The sequence below is a fragment of the Manis pentadactyla genome, chromosome 8 (assembly GCF_030020395.1).
Source record: "Manis pentadactyla isolate mManPen7 chromosome 8, mManPen7.hap1, whole genome shotgun sequence".
Lineage (NCBI taxonomy): Eukaryota > Metazoa > Chordata > Mammalia > Pholidota > Manidae > Manis > Manis pentadactyla.
Window position 1 is genome coordinate 54,836,117 of NC_080026.1, and position 13,913 is coordinate 54,850,029.

A 13,913-nucleotide genomic window follows, 5' to 3' on the forward strand; every position below is an offset into this window, starting at 1 on the left:
TTTTCTGTCTGGTGGATCTGTCCTTTGGAGTGAGTGGTGTGTTAAAGTCTCCCAAAATGAATGCATTGCATTCTATTTCATCCTTTAAATCTGTTAGTATTTGTTTCACATATGCTGGTGCTCCTGTATTGGGTACATATATGTTTATAATGGTTATATCCTCTTGTTGTACTGAGCCCTTTATCATTTTGTAATGTCCTTCTTTATCTCTTGTGACTTTCTTTGTTTTGAAGTCTATTTTGTCTCATGCAAGTACTGCAACACCTGCTTTTTTTTCTCTTTTGTTTGCATGAAATATCTTTTTCTATCCCTTGACCTTTAACTTGTGCATGTCTTTGGGTTTGAGGTGAGTCTATTGTAAGCAGCATATAGATGGGTCTTGCTTTTTTATCCATTCTATTACTCTGTGTGTTTTGATTGGTGCATTCAGTCCATTTACATTTAGGGTGATTATTGAAAGATATGTACTTATTACCATTGCAGGCTTTGGATCCATGATTATGAAAGGTTCAAGGTTAGCTTCTTTACTACTGTACTGTCTAAGTTAACTTGCTTATTGAGCTATTGTAAACACAGTCTGATGATTCTTTATTTCTCTCCCTTCTTATTCTTCCTCCTCCATTCTTCATATGTTGGGTGTTTTGTTCTGTCCTCTTTTTAGGAGTGCTCCCATCTATAGCAGTCCCTCTAAAATACCCTTTAGTGGTAGTTTGTGGGAGGCAAATTCCCTCTACTTTTGCTTGTCTTGGAATTGTTTAATCCCTCCTTCATATTTAAATGATAATCGTGCTCGATACAGTATCCTTGGTTCTAGGCCCTTCTGTTTCGTTGCATTAAATATATCATGCCATTCTCTTCTGGTCTGTAAGGTTTCTGTTAAGAAGTCTGATGATAGCCTGATGGGTTTTCCTTTGTAGGTGACCTTTTTTCTCTCCCTGGCTGCCTTTAATACTCTGTCCTTGTCCTTGGTCTTTCCCATTTTAATTATTATGTGTCTTGGTGTTGTCCTCTTTGGGTCCCTTCTGTTGAGAGTTCTATGTCCTTCTCTATTCTGAGCAACTATTTCCTCCCCCAGTTTGGGGAAATTCTCAACAGTTATTTCTTCAGAGACACTTTCTATCCTTTTTTCTCTCTCTTGTTCTTCTTGTACCCCTATAATGCGGATATTGTTCCTTTTGGTTTGGTCACACAGTTCTCTTAATATTGTTTCATTCCTGGAGATCCTTTTATCTCTCTCTGTGTCAGCTTCTATGCGTTCCTGTTCTCTGGTTTCTATTCCATCAATGGCCTCTTGCATCTTATCCATTCTGCTTATGAATCCTTTCAGAGATTGTTTCATTTCTGTAATCTCCCTCCCGACGTCATCCCTTAGCTCTTGTATATTTCTCTGTAGCTCCGTCAGCATGTTTATGATTTTTATTTTGAATTCTTTTTCAGGAGACTGCTTAGGTCTGTCTCTGCAGATCCTCTCTCAGGTGTTGTCTGGACTATTTTGAACTGGTCTAAATTTCTCTGCCTTTTTGTAGTGATAGTGGTGGCTGTAGGCAGGTTGTGGGTGTGTCAGCTGGGAGAAGAAAGTCCTTTCCTCCTAGCTGGATGCCTTGCCCTTCTGCGCTGCCTGTGTCGGTTACCCACACTCCTGGAGCAGCCACCGGGTTATTCCCCTAAGCTGTTGTGTGTGTGGTCTACATCAGAGCAGCACAGAGCCCTCCGGGGAGTGGCAGGCTTGCCAGGTGCACTCCTCGGTGATAGCGGTGCACCTTCCAGTCAGCTGTGTGCCAGCAGCAGCCTTTGGGTCTGGCCTAGGTGGCTGTGCGTTGGGCTCAGATTCCAGTCGGCTGCTAGGAGTGCGGCTGCTCCCTCTTGCACCACTATAGGTGCGCGTGGGCTGCTCCCAGGCCACTTGGTCACCACTGCCATGGACTCGTGCAGACCTCTCTCGGGCCCCTCTGACGCCGCGGCTGCTATCGCACGCGGGCCACTCCCAGGCCGCTCGGTCGCTGTCACCATGTGCTTGCGTGGACCTCTCCCGGGCTGCTTGGTCACTGCTGTGGCGGGCTCAGATGAGCTGCTCCCCGACCTAGTTTTAACCAAGGCATTTATACTTATTGGATATCTAGTTTCCATGTTTAATCAGACTTGCCTGATAGATGACTATAGGATATGACACATGTGGTCAGCTTTTGCAGTTGGAGCTGTAGAAAAATGATCAGCCCATAACTAAGAGAGAAGACCAGTTACTGAAGGTGTAAACCTGGATAAATATTTTGAAAGACAACCATAGTAAGAATTTAAGGAAAGTACCTGTTGTGATGTGAGGGACTTTTTAATGATCAGAGTTATTCAGAATATTGCTTGACTCTCAGGAATACAATATACGTAATCTGCTTAAATAGCATGTGAAAAGAGTTTTAATCTAAGTTTTATTGTGTTTACATGGAAATGGGGTGGGGGGGCAATGAGCAACTTGGTTGCTTTTTTTCCAGTGAGTTTTATATTGATACTATGGATACTTATTATACATTAAAATCTGTCATAGATGTAAAACAGGATCCGTAATTTTCTTCCAGTATTGCTCTACTTCTGGGCTTCATGTAGCCATGACATCACTTAATGGGATCATATAAGCTAGCTTTAATTGAAAATTCAGTAGTATCCTACCTTGGCAATTCCAAAAAGCAACTCCATTTGGCAGCACATGTTTATGAGCAATCATAAAGTGGATTATGGTAAGTAATCATTTATTGAATATGCTTTATTTGCCAGGCACAGTGTTAGACACTGTTATTTAGTAATTATGTAAATGGATGCATAATGGCAGGTGAGGAAACCTGGAAGGAAGAGAGTGTTTTAGGAGTTAAAACAGAGGAACTGACATAGCCTGGTGGGTCAGGGAAGGCTCATCTTTAGAACGGATAATTGAGTTAAGATCTGGAAGCTGTCTATGTCTCACCCAGAGGAGGGAGAAAGGTGTAGTAGCATATGCAAACATCCTATAGGAGCCCAGGGATGAAGGAAGGTTGGTTGGAAAAAATGTTGGACTGACACAAGACCATGCAATGCAGGGCCTTGTAGGCCGAAGGATTTTTTGGGATCTTTTTCTGTGGGCAATAGGAAGCCATCAAAAGATTTTAAGCCAGGAAACAATATAATCAGGTTGACTGTGTGGCTTCAGGGTGAAGTGCCATTGGAAGGAGGTATGCAGTATGAAAAACTCTTCAGTAGATTTTGAAGATGACTAAATAAGAAATGATGGTATGTGGTGAGAAATGGATGTATTTGAAAGGTATTGATGGACTAGAATCCATAGGGCTTGGTGACTGTAAGCTGGATATCTTAATTAATCATGGCCATTTATCTAATTGTTCATGAAGTTTCTTCTTAAAGATTTCCTTTTCATAATTTATAATTCACAAAAGTTGTATAAAAATGGTTACTAATGTTGTTTCTTCCAGTTTGTATTACAAAATAGGGCATGGTGTAGGTTCAAGTGTGTCCAAGAACAGCAAGGTACTAATATCTTACTATCACATTAGTCATTCATGGTTAATTAATAAACAGACTTCGAAATTTGAAAAAATGTAGTAATAGAAACTAGGCAGAGTTCCCTGTTGTAGTATTTTTGATTATGAAATATGATTTCTTGTGAGTTGAATCAAAATTTATTGCCCTAAGGTACTAGGCACTCAAAAAACAAAGTATAAAAAAGGTGAATATTTCAGTATGATTTTAGTTTTTATGGGCTCTGGCATGAAGAATGATGGTCATTGTGTGCAATTAAGTGCTCAGATGCATCAATAGCACATGCAAGTGAAAAATGCAAGCCAGAAATGAAAATTAGGAGTCAGGATCTCAGGGCCTGGCAGCAAAGAGTAATTCAGAACAGGCCTTATGACCTAAGAAGGCACACTTTATATTCTTATTGCTGGGTTACCTTAGCAGTATTAATTAACTTTCTGGATCCCATCAGTAATGGTAGGCAGCATTTAGTCTTTGTTCTAGGAATAGAAAACAGATTTCATGTTTGTGTGTCTATACCTACATCCTTATCCACATGTATGTGTTGACAGTAACCAGATTTACTACACGTGTTATAATAAATAAAAAGTAAAGCTACTTATCAAGATTTCTCAAATGAATAGTCCACAGGCTCTCAAACCACAGTGGTTCTGAAGAAAAATTGTGCTTTGATGTGAGAGATGGGTTAATTAAAGGGAACTGGCAGGTGCTTTTGATTGGTGTTGTGTCCATCAATGCTCAGGATTTTTAAGTTTCTGTCAAAAAGGAACCTTTTGCTAACTGGAATGTAAGTGCCAAAAATCACCTCCCAGATGACCTGGACAAAGCCTTCTAAGTATGTCAGGTTAGGTTTTCTCAAAGTTGAATCATGATTGAAAGTTGTAGCCTGTCTCTGGGTGGTGTGGCAGAGCTCTCTGAACGTCATGTTGCTTCACAGCCAGGTACTCCATTGCACAGTGTAAGGCACTTGATTGAGGGCAACTTTGCATAAATGAGTTGGTTTTGTAAATAAGATAGTATCATTAGTAGGGTAGTGCTGTAGACTATTTGTTTCTTTTCTGCACACGGTTTGTGTGTACCACATGTAGTGAGCATGTCCACATGTGCTCCCGTTTCTGGTTCTGTCCAAAGTACACAGACTTATTTTACTATTGAGTTGTTATCAATTGCCTACAAACTTTTCTAAAAGTCTACCTACATCTCTCCTTGGATACATATCCTTTCTGGGATGCACTTGGGATTCTAGATCCTCAGAGAAGATATTGGAAATGCAGAATCAGCCCCTCTCAAAATGTAGAGAACAAGAATCTGCACTTTAGCAAGACCCATGGGTGATAGGATGCATGTTAAAGATTGAGGAGTACTTTTTTAGATAACAAATGTAGTGGAAATCAGTCAAACCTCTAGAAGCAGTATGGGGCTGAGGACTTATAGATTCAGATAAATTAGGTTCAACGAGGAGTTCCTGGAAATACTTACGATCAACTGTCTGTCAATTAAAATTACTTTGAGTCTCATTTTCCTCATCTGTATCTGTGTGGATGATCTTTGTAGTCCAGTGGTATTGTGAGGATTAAATAAATTAATTCCAGGAGTGGCATACACTAGGCTTTTGGTAAATATGAGCCTTCTCTTCTTTTGGGGCTTACTGAGCAGCACTGTTATTCCTACCTGACCTATCCCTTGCTGTTTTCTCTTATTCATTCCCAAACTGTCTTTAATTAGCACATTAAAGGAATTACTAAATTCTTTTAATAGGGTAATTCAGTAGACTGTTTAAGTCTATTTCTTTCCCTTATATAGTTGGTGTGTACCACATTTAATCAGCATGTCCACATGTGCTCCCGTTTCTGGTTCTGTCCAAAGTACACAGACTTATTTTAATATTCAGCCACTATTGATTGCCTCCAAACTCTTCTAAAGTGGTATTTAGATAGCCTCCAGCATCCAAAAGAGCCCATCTTATCCAATTGTGTAGTTTGCATGTGAGAGCTGGTTTCAAGGGTGAGTGACACAAGATAGTGAAAGACTGGGGATTTGATAACACATTGTGCACATCAGCACAATTCTGCTCTTTGTTTTTACACTGTGTATTGGGAAACACAATATATCCTTAATCTTGCATGGCTTATATAAGCAACAAAAATACTCCATTATTTTTTATTATAGCCATGCTGAGCATGAATTAATATTCATAGGCACTCGTTATGTGAAAATAATGCTATTTTTGTAAGCACATGACTTAAAATGTAACAATTGAATGCTTACTGGAGATTAGCAAGCACCTGGGGAGATGTTTGGGGGGCAGTTATTAAGAGGCTGGACTTTGCTTGTGACTTGTGCTGTAAGTCGGCTATTAGGTACTGCTGCCATCATATAGGGAATAAAGCAAATTTAAAGCTTTAGAGGGACTTTAAATGCAAATTAGAATTGCACTTTTCCAATTGATATAGCATATTCTTTAGGTTAACCAAAAAGACTTAGTTTCTGCTTTTGAATATTTATCATGTGTCATGACCTCCAGTCTGCCATTCCGCCATTGTGAGGGTTTTCTAGAAGGTACTTGTGTGTCCCTTTTAACTCTGATTCTAATTATAAAAGGGTCAATGAATATATTGGTTTTTCTGCTCCTCTGTTAAGTATCCTGCTACTTTGAGTTTGAAATATCAGAATACAAATGGTTAGACTTTTTGGGCATTTGCCTCATACAACCTATTAAAGTGAGATTCTTTGTTGGAAGTGATAATGATATCCCCAACTTGTCAATTTAGTGCCTTTTGCACATTAATCACTGGGTAAGGCACCATATCATTTTAGAGATTCAGAACTTTGCCTGGGATCGTCTGAGCTGAGTGTGGCAGAGCTGGATGGGGAATGCAGCTCTTGCTAATTCTGAAGTCTCTAAATTCTAATGCTAACACAGAACCATCCCATTTATCATCTTTTCCCTTTTATAATTTTTCTTGTAATCCTGCTCAACTAATTGGTTGGAAACCAGTGTTGGCTTTCAGAGGACTGAACGAACAAATCATCTCTCTGTGCATTTTAAGCAGCCCAGGATCATTTCAAATATGATCTAGTAGCCAGTGTGTGGGTGAACAAAGCTGACTTTTCTGGTCAATTTGAACCCAGAAGTTCTGTTACTGACCTGTTTTCTTGTGTTGGTTTTGGAAACACATGTGTGTCTCCTGTTAGATTCTGTTCCATTCGTGCTGATGCTTGTTGTCCTTGAAATTTGTCAGATGATTTCTTGGTAATTTTGTGTAGAAGAGCGCTAACATGGAAATCATGTTTTACTGTTCTCCATGCAGTTTGCCTGTGGGGATCAGTAATGATTGTGGGAAAACTATGAACTGGCTTGGATGGTATGACCTCCCCCTCCTACTCGCACTGAGTTACCCTTTTTGCAAGTAAAAATCCCCTAGGAATTGATTCTGTGTTTTTTTTTTTTTTTTGACAGTTCTCACATTTTTCTGTGATTTTTAAAATGCACTAAAATAATATTGGTCTAGATCTGATGTAGACTGTCAGGTCATGTCACATCTCACTTTCTGTCCTCCCCCTTTGCAGGATGATGAAGTGGTTCTGCAGTGCACGGCCACCATCCACAAAGAGCAACAGAAACTATGTTTGGCAGCAGAAGGATTTGGCAACAGACTCTGTTTCTTGGAGTCCACTTCGAATTCCAAGGTGGGATGAAGCCTTTTGAAGCTATTCAAATATTTGGGGTTTACTAGTGGCATTAAAGTTACTTATGGGCCCTCTGTGGAACAAAAAAAATCCTAAAAGATATATGAAAAATGTCTTTACACTTCATTAAGTATTTCATTGATCCCCTACTCTTTGCAAATAACTCAGATGCAATTGTTAACAAGTGGACAAGTCCTTGCCCCCAGTGTTTATATTCTGGTGGAAAAGTAAAGAAGTAAATCAGTGATGTCATTTCAGAACTAAGGGCTATAGGAAAAAGCAGAGTATTAGGGTAGAGAGTGGTAAGGCATAAACTTAAGCCTTTCACAAAGGGTGTTTATGGAAGGACTTTCTGAGTGACATTTGAGCAGACAGGAATGGAGTGAGCAAATGAGTGGTTCTATGTTCTTGAACATTCCAGAAAGAGGAACCAGGTAATGCAAGGGCCCCTGGTTAGGAACGTGCTGGTGAGTGTTTAAGTAGCAGCCAGGAGGCCACTGAAGTGCAGTTCAGTGGTGGGAGCTGAGGCCTCAAAGCCACCGGGTCATGGAGGGCCTTCCAGGCCATTGTTAGGATGTGAGGTTCCCCTCTGAGAAGGGAGGCCTTTGGAGCAGGTGCTTCATGCAGTATTTTTCGGTATTTAAAAGACAGTTTCTTACATGGATTAGAGGATGTGGAGAGAGCGTGTGGAGGGAGACTCATTGGAAAGGGTCTGTAGAGGTCTGGATTGGAATGATGGTTCTTCAGAGGAGAAGCAGTGATGAAAGGGGAATGTGGGGGATTGAGAATATACTTTGAGGATTTACAGGATGTGAGGGTGGATCAGCTTGTGCAGAGTAAGGAAAAGAGAGGATATACAGATGTCTTGGGGTAGGAGATCAACTAGCAGTCATAATATTTTGCATAGTGCTCTTTGGTTTGCAGAGTCCTATGATATGCACAATTTCGCTTAATTGTCTGACAAACTGTTAATTGTCACAATATGAGTATGCATAGAGTACACTGTCATATTCATTGTACTGATGAGCAAATGGAAAGCTACTTGAAGTCAGGTACTATATCTAAAATGCTTGATGTGATTTGAAGCAATAGTGTTAGCAGTGGTTCTTCATTCCTTCCCTTTGGCCTTTTGGCTTCAAATTTCTGGTTCTTTCCCTCATACCACAGTACTTCTTTGGTTACTTTGTGCAATGATACTGAGCAGTGTGTACATATGATTTATTTATTATAATCAATGCCAACTCATGTTATTAATATTGTCATAGTAGATGGCCAACCATTACACATTTTATAGTCCTGCTTAGATTTATTTTTGATTTGATGAGTGTTTATTGAGTATTGTCTTTGTACAAACTGTTAGTTGTCAGTTGTGAGAAGTATTCCTAAAAAGAAAATGTTGAGCATTTTAATATTTAGCATTTCCCTGTGGTTTCTGATATTTTGTAGTGGCTAGAATCACACCAGCCATTTTGTTAGCTGGCTTTTGATTTTCTGCATTACATTGAACACTATACAAGCTGGTGTTCTCTTGGTCCATTAAATTAACATTACTGCTGGTTCCCAGTACTAAAGATGAATGATCCCAATTCTGCAGTGGGTCTATTATGTACGAATCAGGGCACTGAAAGGCTAGGCATCCATTTAAACTGGTTAATTCCTAGCAGGAACATTTGACTATCTAGTTGTTGCTGATGACAGCGAACTGACCATTTTTACCATTTTTGTTGTTGTCATGCTATCTTATTCTTTATTGGTTTATCTGAAAATTTGCTTGTGGAAGGAGATACTGAGACTGTTTATGAAGCATAGAATAAAATAGCAATTGAAATCCAATAAACCAGTCTGAACTGTTTTTAAGTTCTTACAACATAGACACTCTCTTTTCTTTCCCTCACCGAGATTACTTGAAGATCCCCCATATACCTTTTTTTCCATCTCTCTATTGCCTTTGTTCCCCCCACTTGTAGATCCTTCTGTACTCTTCTGCCTGCCAAAATGCTGCTGGCCCTTCAAGACCTACCTCAAGTAGTCCCTCTTCTGGATTGCTATTCTCCCAATGCCTGAGTTCCCCTTTCTCCGCTCCTTAGGTGCTTTGGTCCTACACGTGTTGCAGTGACAGCTGGACTTCCTTAATCCTGTGTAACAGCTGTGCCACCTTGTCTTCTTGAATACATATGTTTGTAGCTCTCAGGTAGGAGCACCAGCTTCCCTGAGGACCAGAACACATCTCCTTTGTTTTCTTGTATCTTAGTACCAAACACAGTGCCTTGAACTAGTAAATAATGCATAAAATTTAGTGGATTAGTAAGTTTGAAAAAGAACCATTAGTCTTCAGCCAATTATATTTTTATACACATTTAATTTTATATAATAGTAGAGATTTAAAACTTTATATCACAGTTCTTATTGAAAATATGTAAAGTTGGGTGCAGACATGTTTTGTGCTGATGTTTCTGACTTAATTTTCATTGGCAGAAAATGGGAGATGGCTTTTGTCCTCCCTCAAATCGTTGTCTCCTGCATTTATTATCAAGATAGGGGGAATGGAATTATTGTTGGCAGTAAATAGTCAGTCATTGTAAATTATATATGTGTTCCTGGAAATGATCCCAGAAATATCTTAAGCTACAAGGTCTTTTAATCAAAGGCAGCCTTACTTCTTCAGGAGACTCTTTGTTGCCCCTCAGACTCTTTCTCCCTCTAATCAGGCTGATCTTGCACAAAACAGAATGGTTTGTAACTTTAGCAATGATTTTCTTGCCAAAAATGTAAACATTAAGTTGTTAATGTATTTCAAATAAGCATTCATATTTCATAATTATGATATTTACTGTGTACTCTTTATGTGAATGGCCTTTTAGTTTTGTTTCTCTACTTTAGAAATGAGAAGTTGGGCTTTTGCTCTTAGGAACTGGTCACGTTCAGATACTCACCTGGTTATGATTAAAAGTTTAAGGAGAAATGAGAAGTTATCAGGGAGGCATAGTTTTTACTTTTTAATCTCTTTGAATCTTCACCTAAAAGCTGACAGAGCTGCGAAGATGGCAAAACCCCAAACCCACAGACAATTTAATGTCTGTAACAAATCAGGTGACAAGTTCTCCGCTCATTTGGTGTCAGGGTGGGTGCAGGAGGAAGTGGAGGAAAGGCAATGCACTTTCTGTGGTCTCAAAAAATTGGTAACAGGCACTCCCTCAAAGGTGTGGAGGGCCAAAGTGAAAAACAGCAGCCACAACCAGCAGGAGGCAAAGGAAGCATGGGAAGGATGGATGTTTCTGGAACGGTCTTGGCCTGTTTCTTTGGAAACTAACCCAGGTAACTGCCTTCCTGACAAAGCCCTGCTCAGAGGAGAGATTGCTGGGAATAAAGCTCAGATTGAATAGGGGGATAGGGTAACATGGGTCAAAGGATAGAGAAGGATCAGGAAAAAGCAGGGGAGGGAAACAGCTAGTATCTCATAAAATATAGGACATCTTCTGAACATTAGGTAAAAATATCAGAAGGAGTTGCTCTAGAGCCAGGAAACTACAAAAACTTAACTGACCCATCCTCCCTCCCTCAGGGTACAGAAGTGCTCGTCTCAATTTTGGGTTTACCTGGTGTGCCTTTATGCCTGAAGACACAGTTCTGCTCCTGATTTGTCTTTCTCTTTCTACTGTATATACATATACATGCATTTTTGTATATAATCATGTATAATATATATATAAGCAGAGTAATCTGATTTATATTTATTTATGCAATTATTTGTAGTTGTCTTTTATATAGATTTGATTTCTATATTATATATATTTTTATATGTCAATGAGGAAGAATAAAGAACCAAATAATATTGGTAGGTAATACAGGTCTACCAGACTTAACAATGGCTGCATAATGTTTCAAAATGAGCTAAAAGAAACTCAGAAAAGAGAGCTCTTATGAACGAATAGCATATATTATAAACTCGGAAATAAGGTGAGTAGAGAAGAAAAAGACTTGAGTAGAGCTGAAAGATAACAGGAGCAAATTGTAAATAAAAGAAAGACAACTCAGGAAATGGAGACTGAGCTGGAAGGGACACAGGAACATATGAATCCCAGGCAATGCCTCCAGGGGAGTAGAGGACCTGGAGATGAAAACGATCCTAAGAAAATGAAGAGATTGAAGAACCAGAGATTTCCAGGGTCCCTGTCCAGCATGTGAGGAGCTGGGAAATTGCCATTCCACCCTAACAACAAGTAAAAAGTTAAACTGACTGAAAAATCAATAACCCTTCTTAGATCCATCAGAATCGTGAGGCAACAGGGCAAACCTCTCTCCCCGGGTTGGAGGGAGTGACAGCTGTGCACAGAGAATCACAGCCTCTTTGAGCCAGTGCAGGGAAAGCTGGGCCGCAACTGGCAGACTGCCCGAGGCTCAGTGTGGATAAGTCTGAGACTTAAAAATTCCAGGGGTCCCAATCATCGCGGGGCCCCACACTTTTGGGAGGGTTACCTCCTGGAGTTATATCAGGCTCTCATAGAGAATATTGGAGAGAAATGTCTCTGTGTTCCCAGCAGAGGGAGGGGGAAAAAGCCATTGTGAAATGCTCCAGAGTGTTATGTTCTCAAAAATGTCTGCCCTCAGGAGACTGTGTTGCCAGAGCTGGGATTAACCTGCCGGGTTAAATCAGTAGGAGCCCACCTGTGTGAAAGCAGCCCAGCTCCAGCCTCCTCTGGCCATCCTGCCCCACCTAAGAGGGGAAACTGAGAAACGTGTGTGTGAACTTCACAGTCCATAAGCACAGGTTTACTAAGAGACTGAGACGTAATAAAAGAACCATAAAATACTTCTCCTCCCCTTGCACCTTCCTATCACATTACTAAAGGCTTATTTATATAGCAATTCCTTTTGCCCAGTACATCATACCCAGCTATCAGGAAAAAAATTATAAGACACCCTGAAAGGAAAAAACACAATTGGAAGAGAAAGAGCAGGCATCAGAACCAGACTCAGATATGGCAGGAATGTTGGATTTATTAGACGAGGAATTCAAAACAACTATGATTAATATGCTAAAGGCACCACTGCATAAAGAACAACAGCATGTGAGAACAGATGGACAATATAAGCAGAGGCAGAAATTCAAAGAAAGAGTAAAAAAAGAAATCAAAACAGTGTTACAGAAATTAGGAATGCCTTTGATGGGCTTATTAGTAGACTAGACTTGGCTGAGCAAAGCTCTAAGCAGAGCATATCTTAGTAGAAATCTCCTGAACTGAAAAACAAAGGAAAAAAGACTCAATGAAAAAGACAAACAAACATACAAGAACCATGGGAGAACTACAAAAGAGTCCTAGAACCATGAAGAAAGAAGTCGAAGAAATATTTGAAACTACAGTGACTGAGAATTTCTGTGAATTAATGTCAGATACCTAACCACAGTTCTAGAAAGCTCAGAGAACACCAAGTAGGATACATTTTTAAAAAAGCCTTCAATATAGGCATATCATTTTCAAGGTACAGAAAATTAAAGATAAAGAAAATATCCTAAAAGAAGCCAGAGAAAAGAAACACCTTACTTTTGGAAGAGCAAAGATAAAAATTATATCCAACTTCTCAGAAACCATGCAAGCAAGAGAATGGAGTGAAATAAAGTATTCAGAGGGAAATCTACCAATGTAGAATTCTGTGTCATGCAGAATCACCCTTCAGAAATGAAGGAGAAACAGATTTTATCAGAAAAACAAAAAATTGAAGGAGTTTGTTGTATGTAAACCTGGCTTGCAAGAAATATGACAAGAAACTCCTTAGCAAGAAGGAAAAAACAGAGGTCAGAAACTTGATTCTACATGAAGGAAGGAAGAACAGTGGGGAAAGTAAAACTCTTTTTCTCATTTTAATTGATATAATAGAAAAAAGTTTGTTCAAAGTAATAAGAGCAACGCTCTAGCCAAATCTGCATGCATATATATGCTTATGTATAAATGGAATGGATAACAGCAATGATATAAGGGATGGGAAGGAAGAATTGAAATTGATTTGTTATTATAAGGTACTTGTACTGAATGAAGTGCTATACTATTATTTGAGGTGGATTCAGATTACTTGTAAATGTATATTGCAAGCTCCAGAAAAACTTAAAAAAGTAAAAAAAGAAGTATTACATTAAGAAGACACTAATATAAGGAAATACATCCTGTGCTCTTGGATAGGCAGAATTAATATTGTTAAAATGGCCATCCTGCTTAAAGCAGTTTAAAGATTCAATGCAATCCCTGTCAAAATACAACAGCATTCTTCAATGAACTAGAACAAATAGTTCTAAAATTCATATGGAACCACAAAAGACCCCAAATAGCTAAAGCAATCCTTAGAAGAAAGAATAAAGCTGGGGGTATTATGCTCCCAATTCAAGCTCTGCTGCAAAGCCACAGTAATCAACACAATTTGGTACTGGCACAGAAACAGATCCATAGACCAATGGAACAGAATAGAGAGCCCAGAGATAAACCCAAGCAAATACAGCCAATTAATATACAATAAATGAGTCATGGATATACAATGGGGAAATGACAGCCTCTTCAACAACTAGTGTTGGCAAAACTAGACAGCCACATGTAAGAGAATGAAACTGAATTATTGTGTAATTCAATATACAAAAATAGACTCAAAATGGATCAAAAAAACTGAACATAAATCATGAAACCATAAAACTCATAGAAGAAAACATAGGCAAAAAT

The 13,913-nt window shown here is 39.2% G+C and overlaps 1 protein-coding gene across 1 annotated transcript in view; it reads left to right on the top strand.

Moving 5' to 3' along the window:
* The window catches only part of RYR2 (ryanodine receptor 2), a 961,351-nt gene that overhangs the window by 221,446 nt on the left and 725,992 nt on the right, over window positions 1–13,913 (top strand). Inside the window, exon 2 of the mRNA XM_057505755.1 lies at window positions 7,090–7,209. Within this exon, the coding sequence (XP_057361738.1) occupies window positions 7,090–7,209 (120 nt within the window). The remainder of the gene's footprint in view (window positions 1–7,089; window positions 7,210–13,913) is intronic.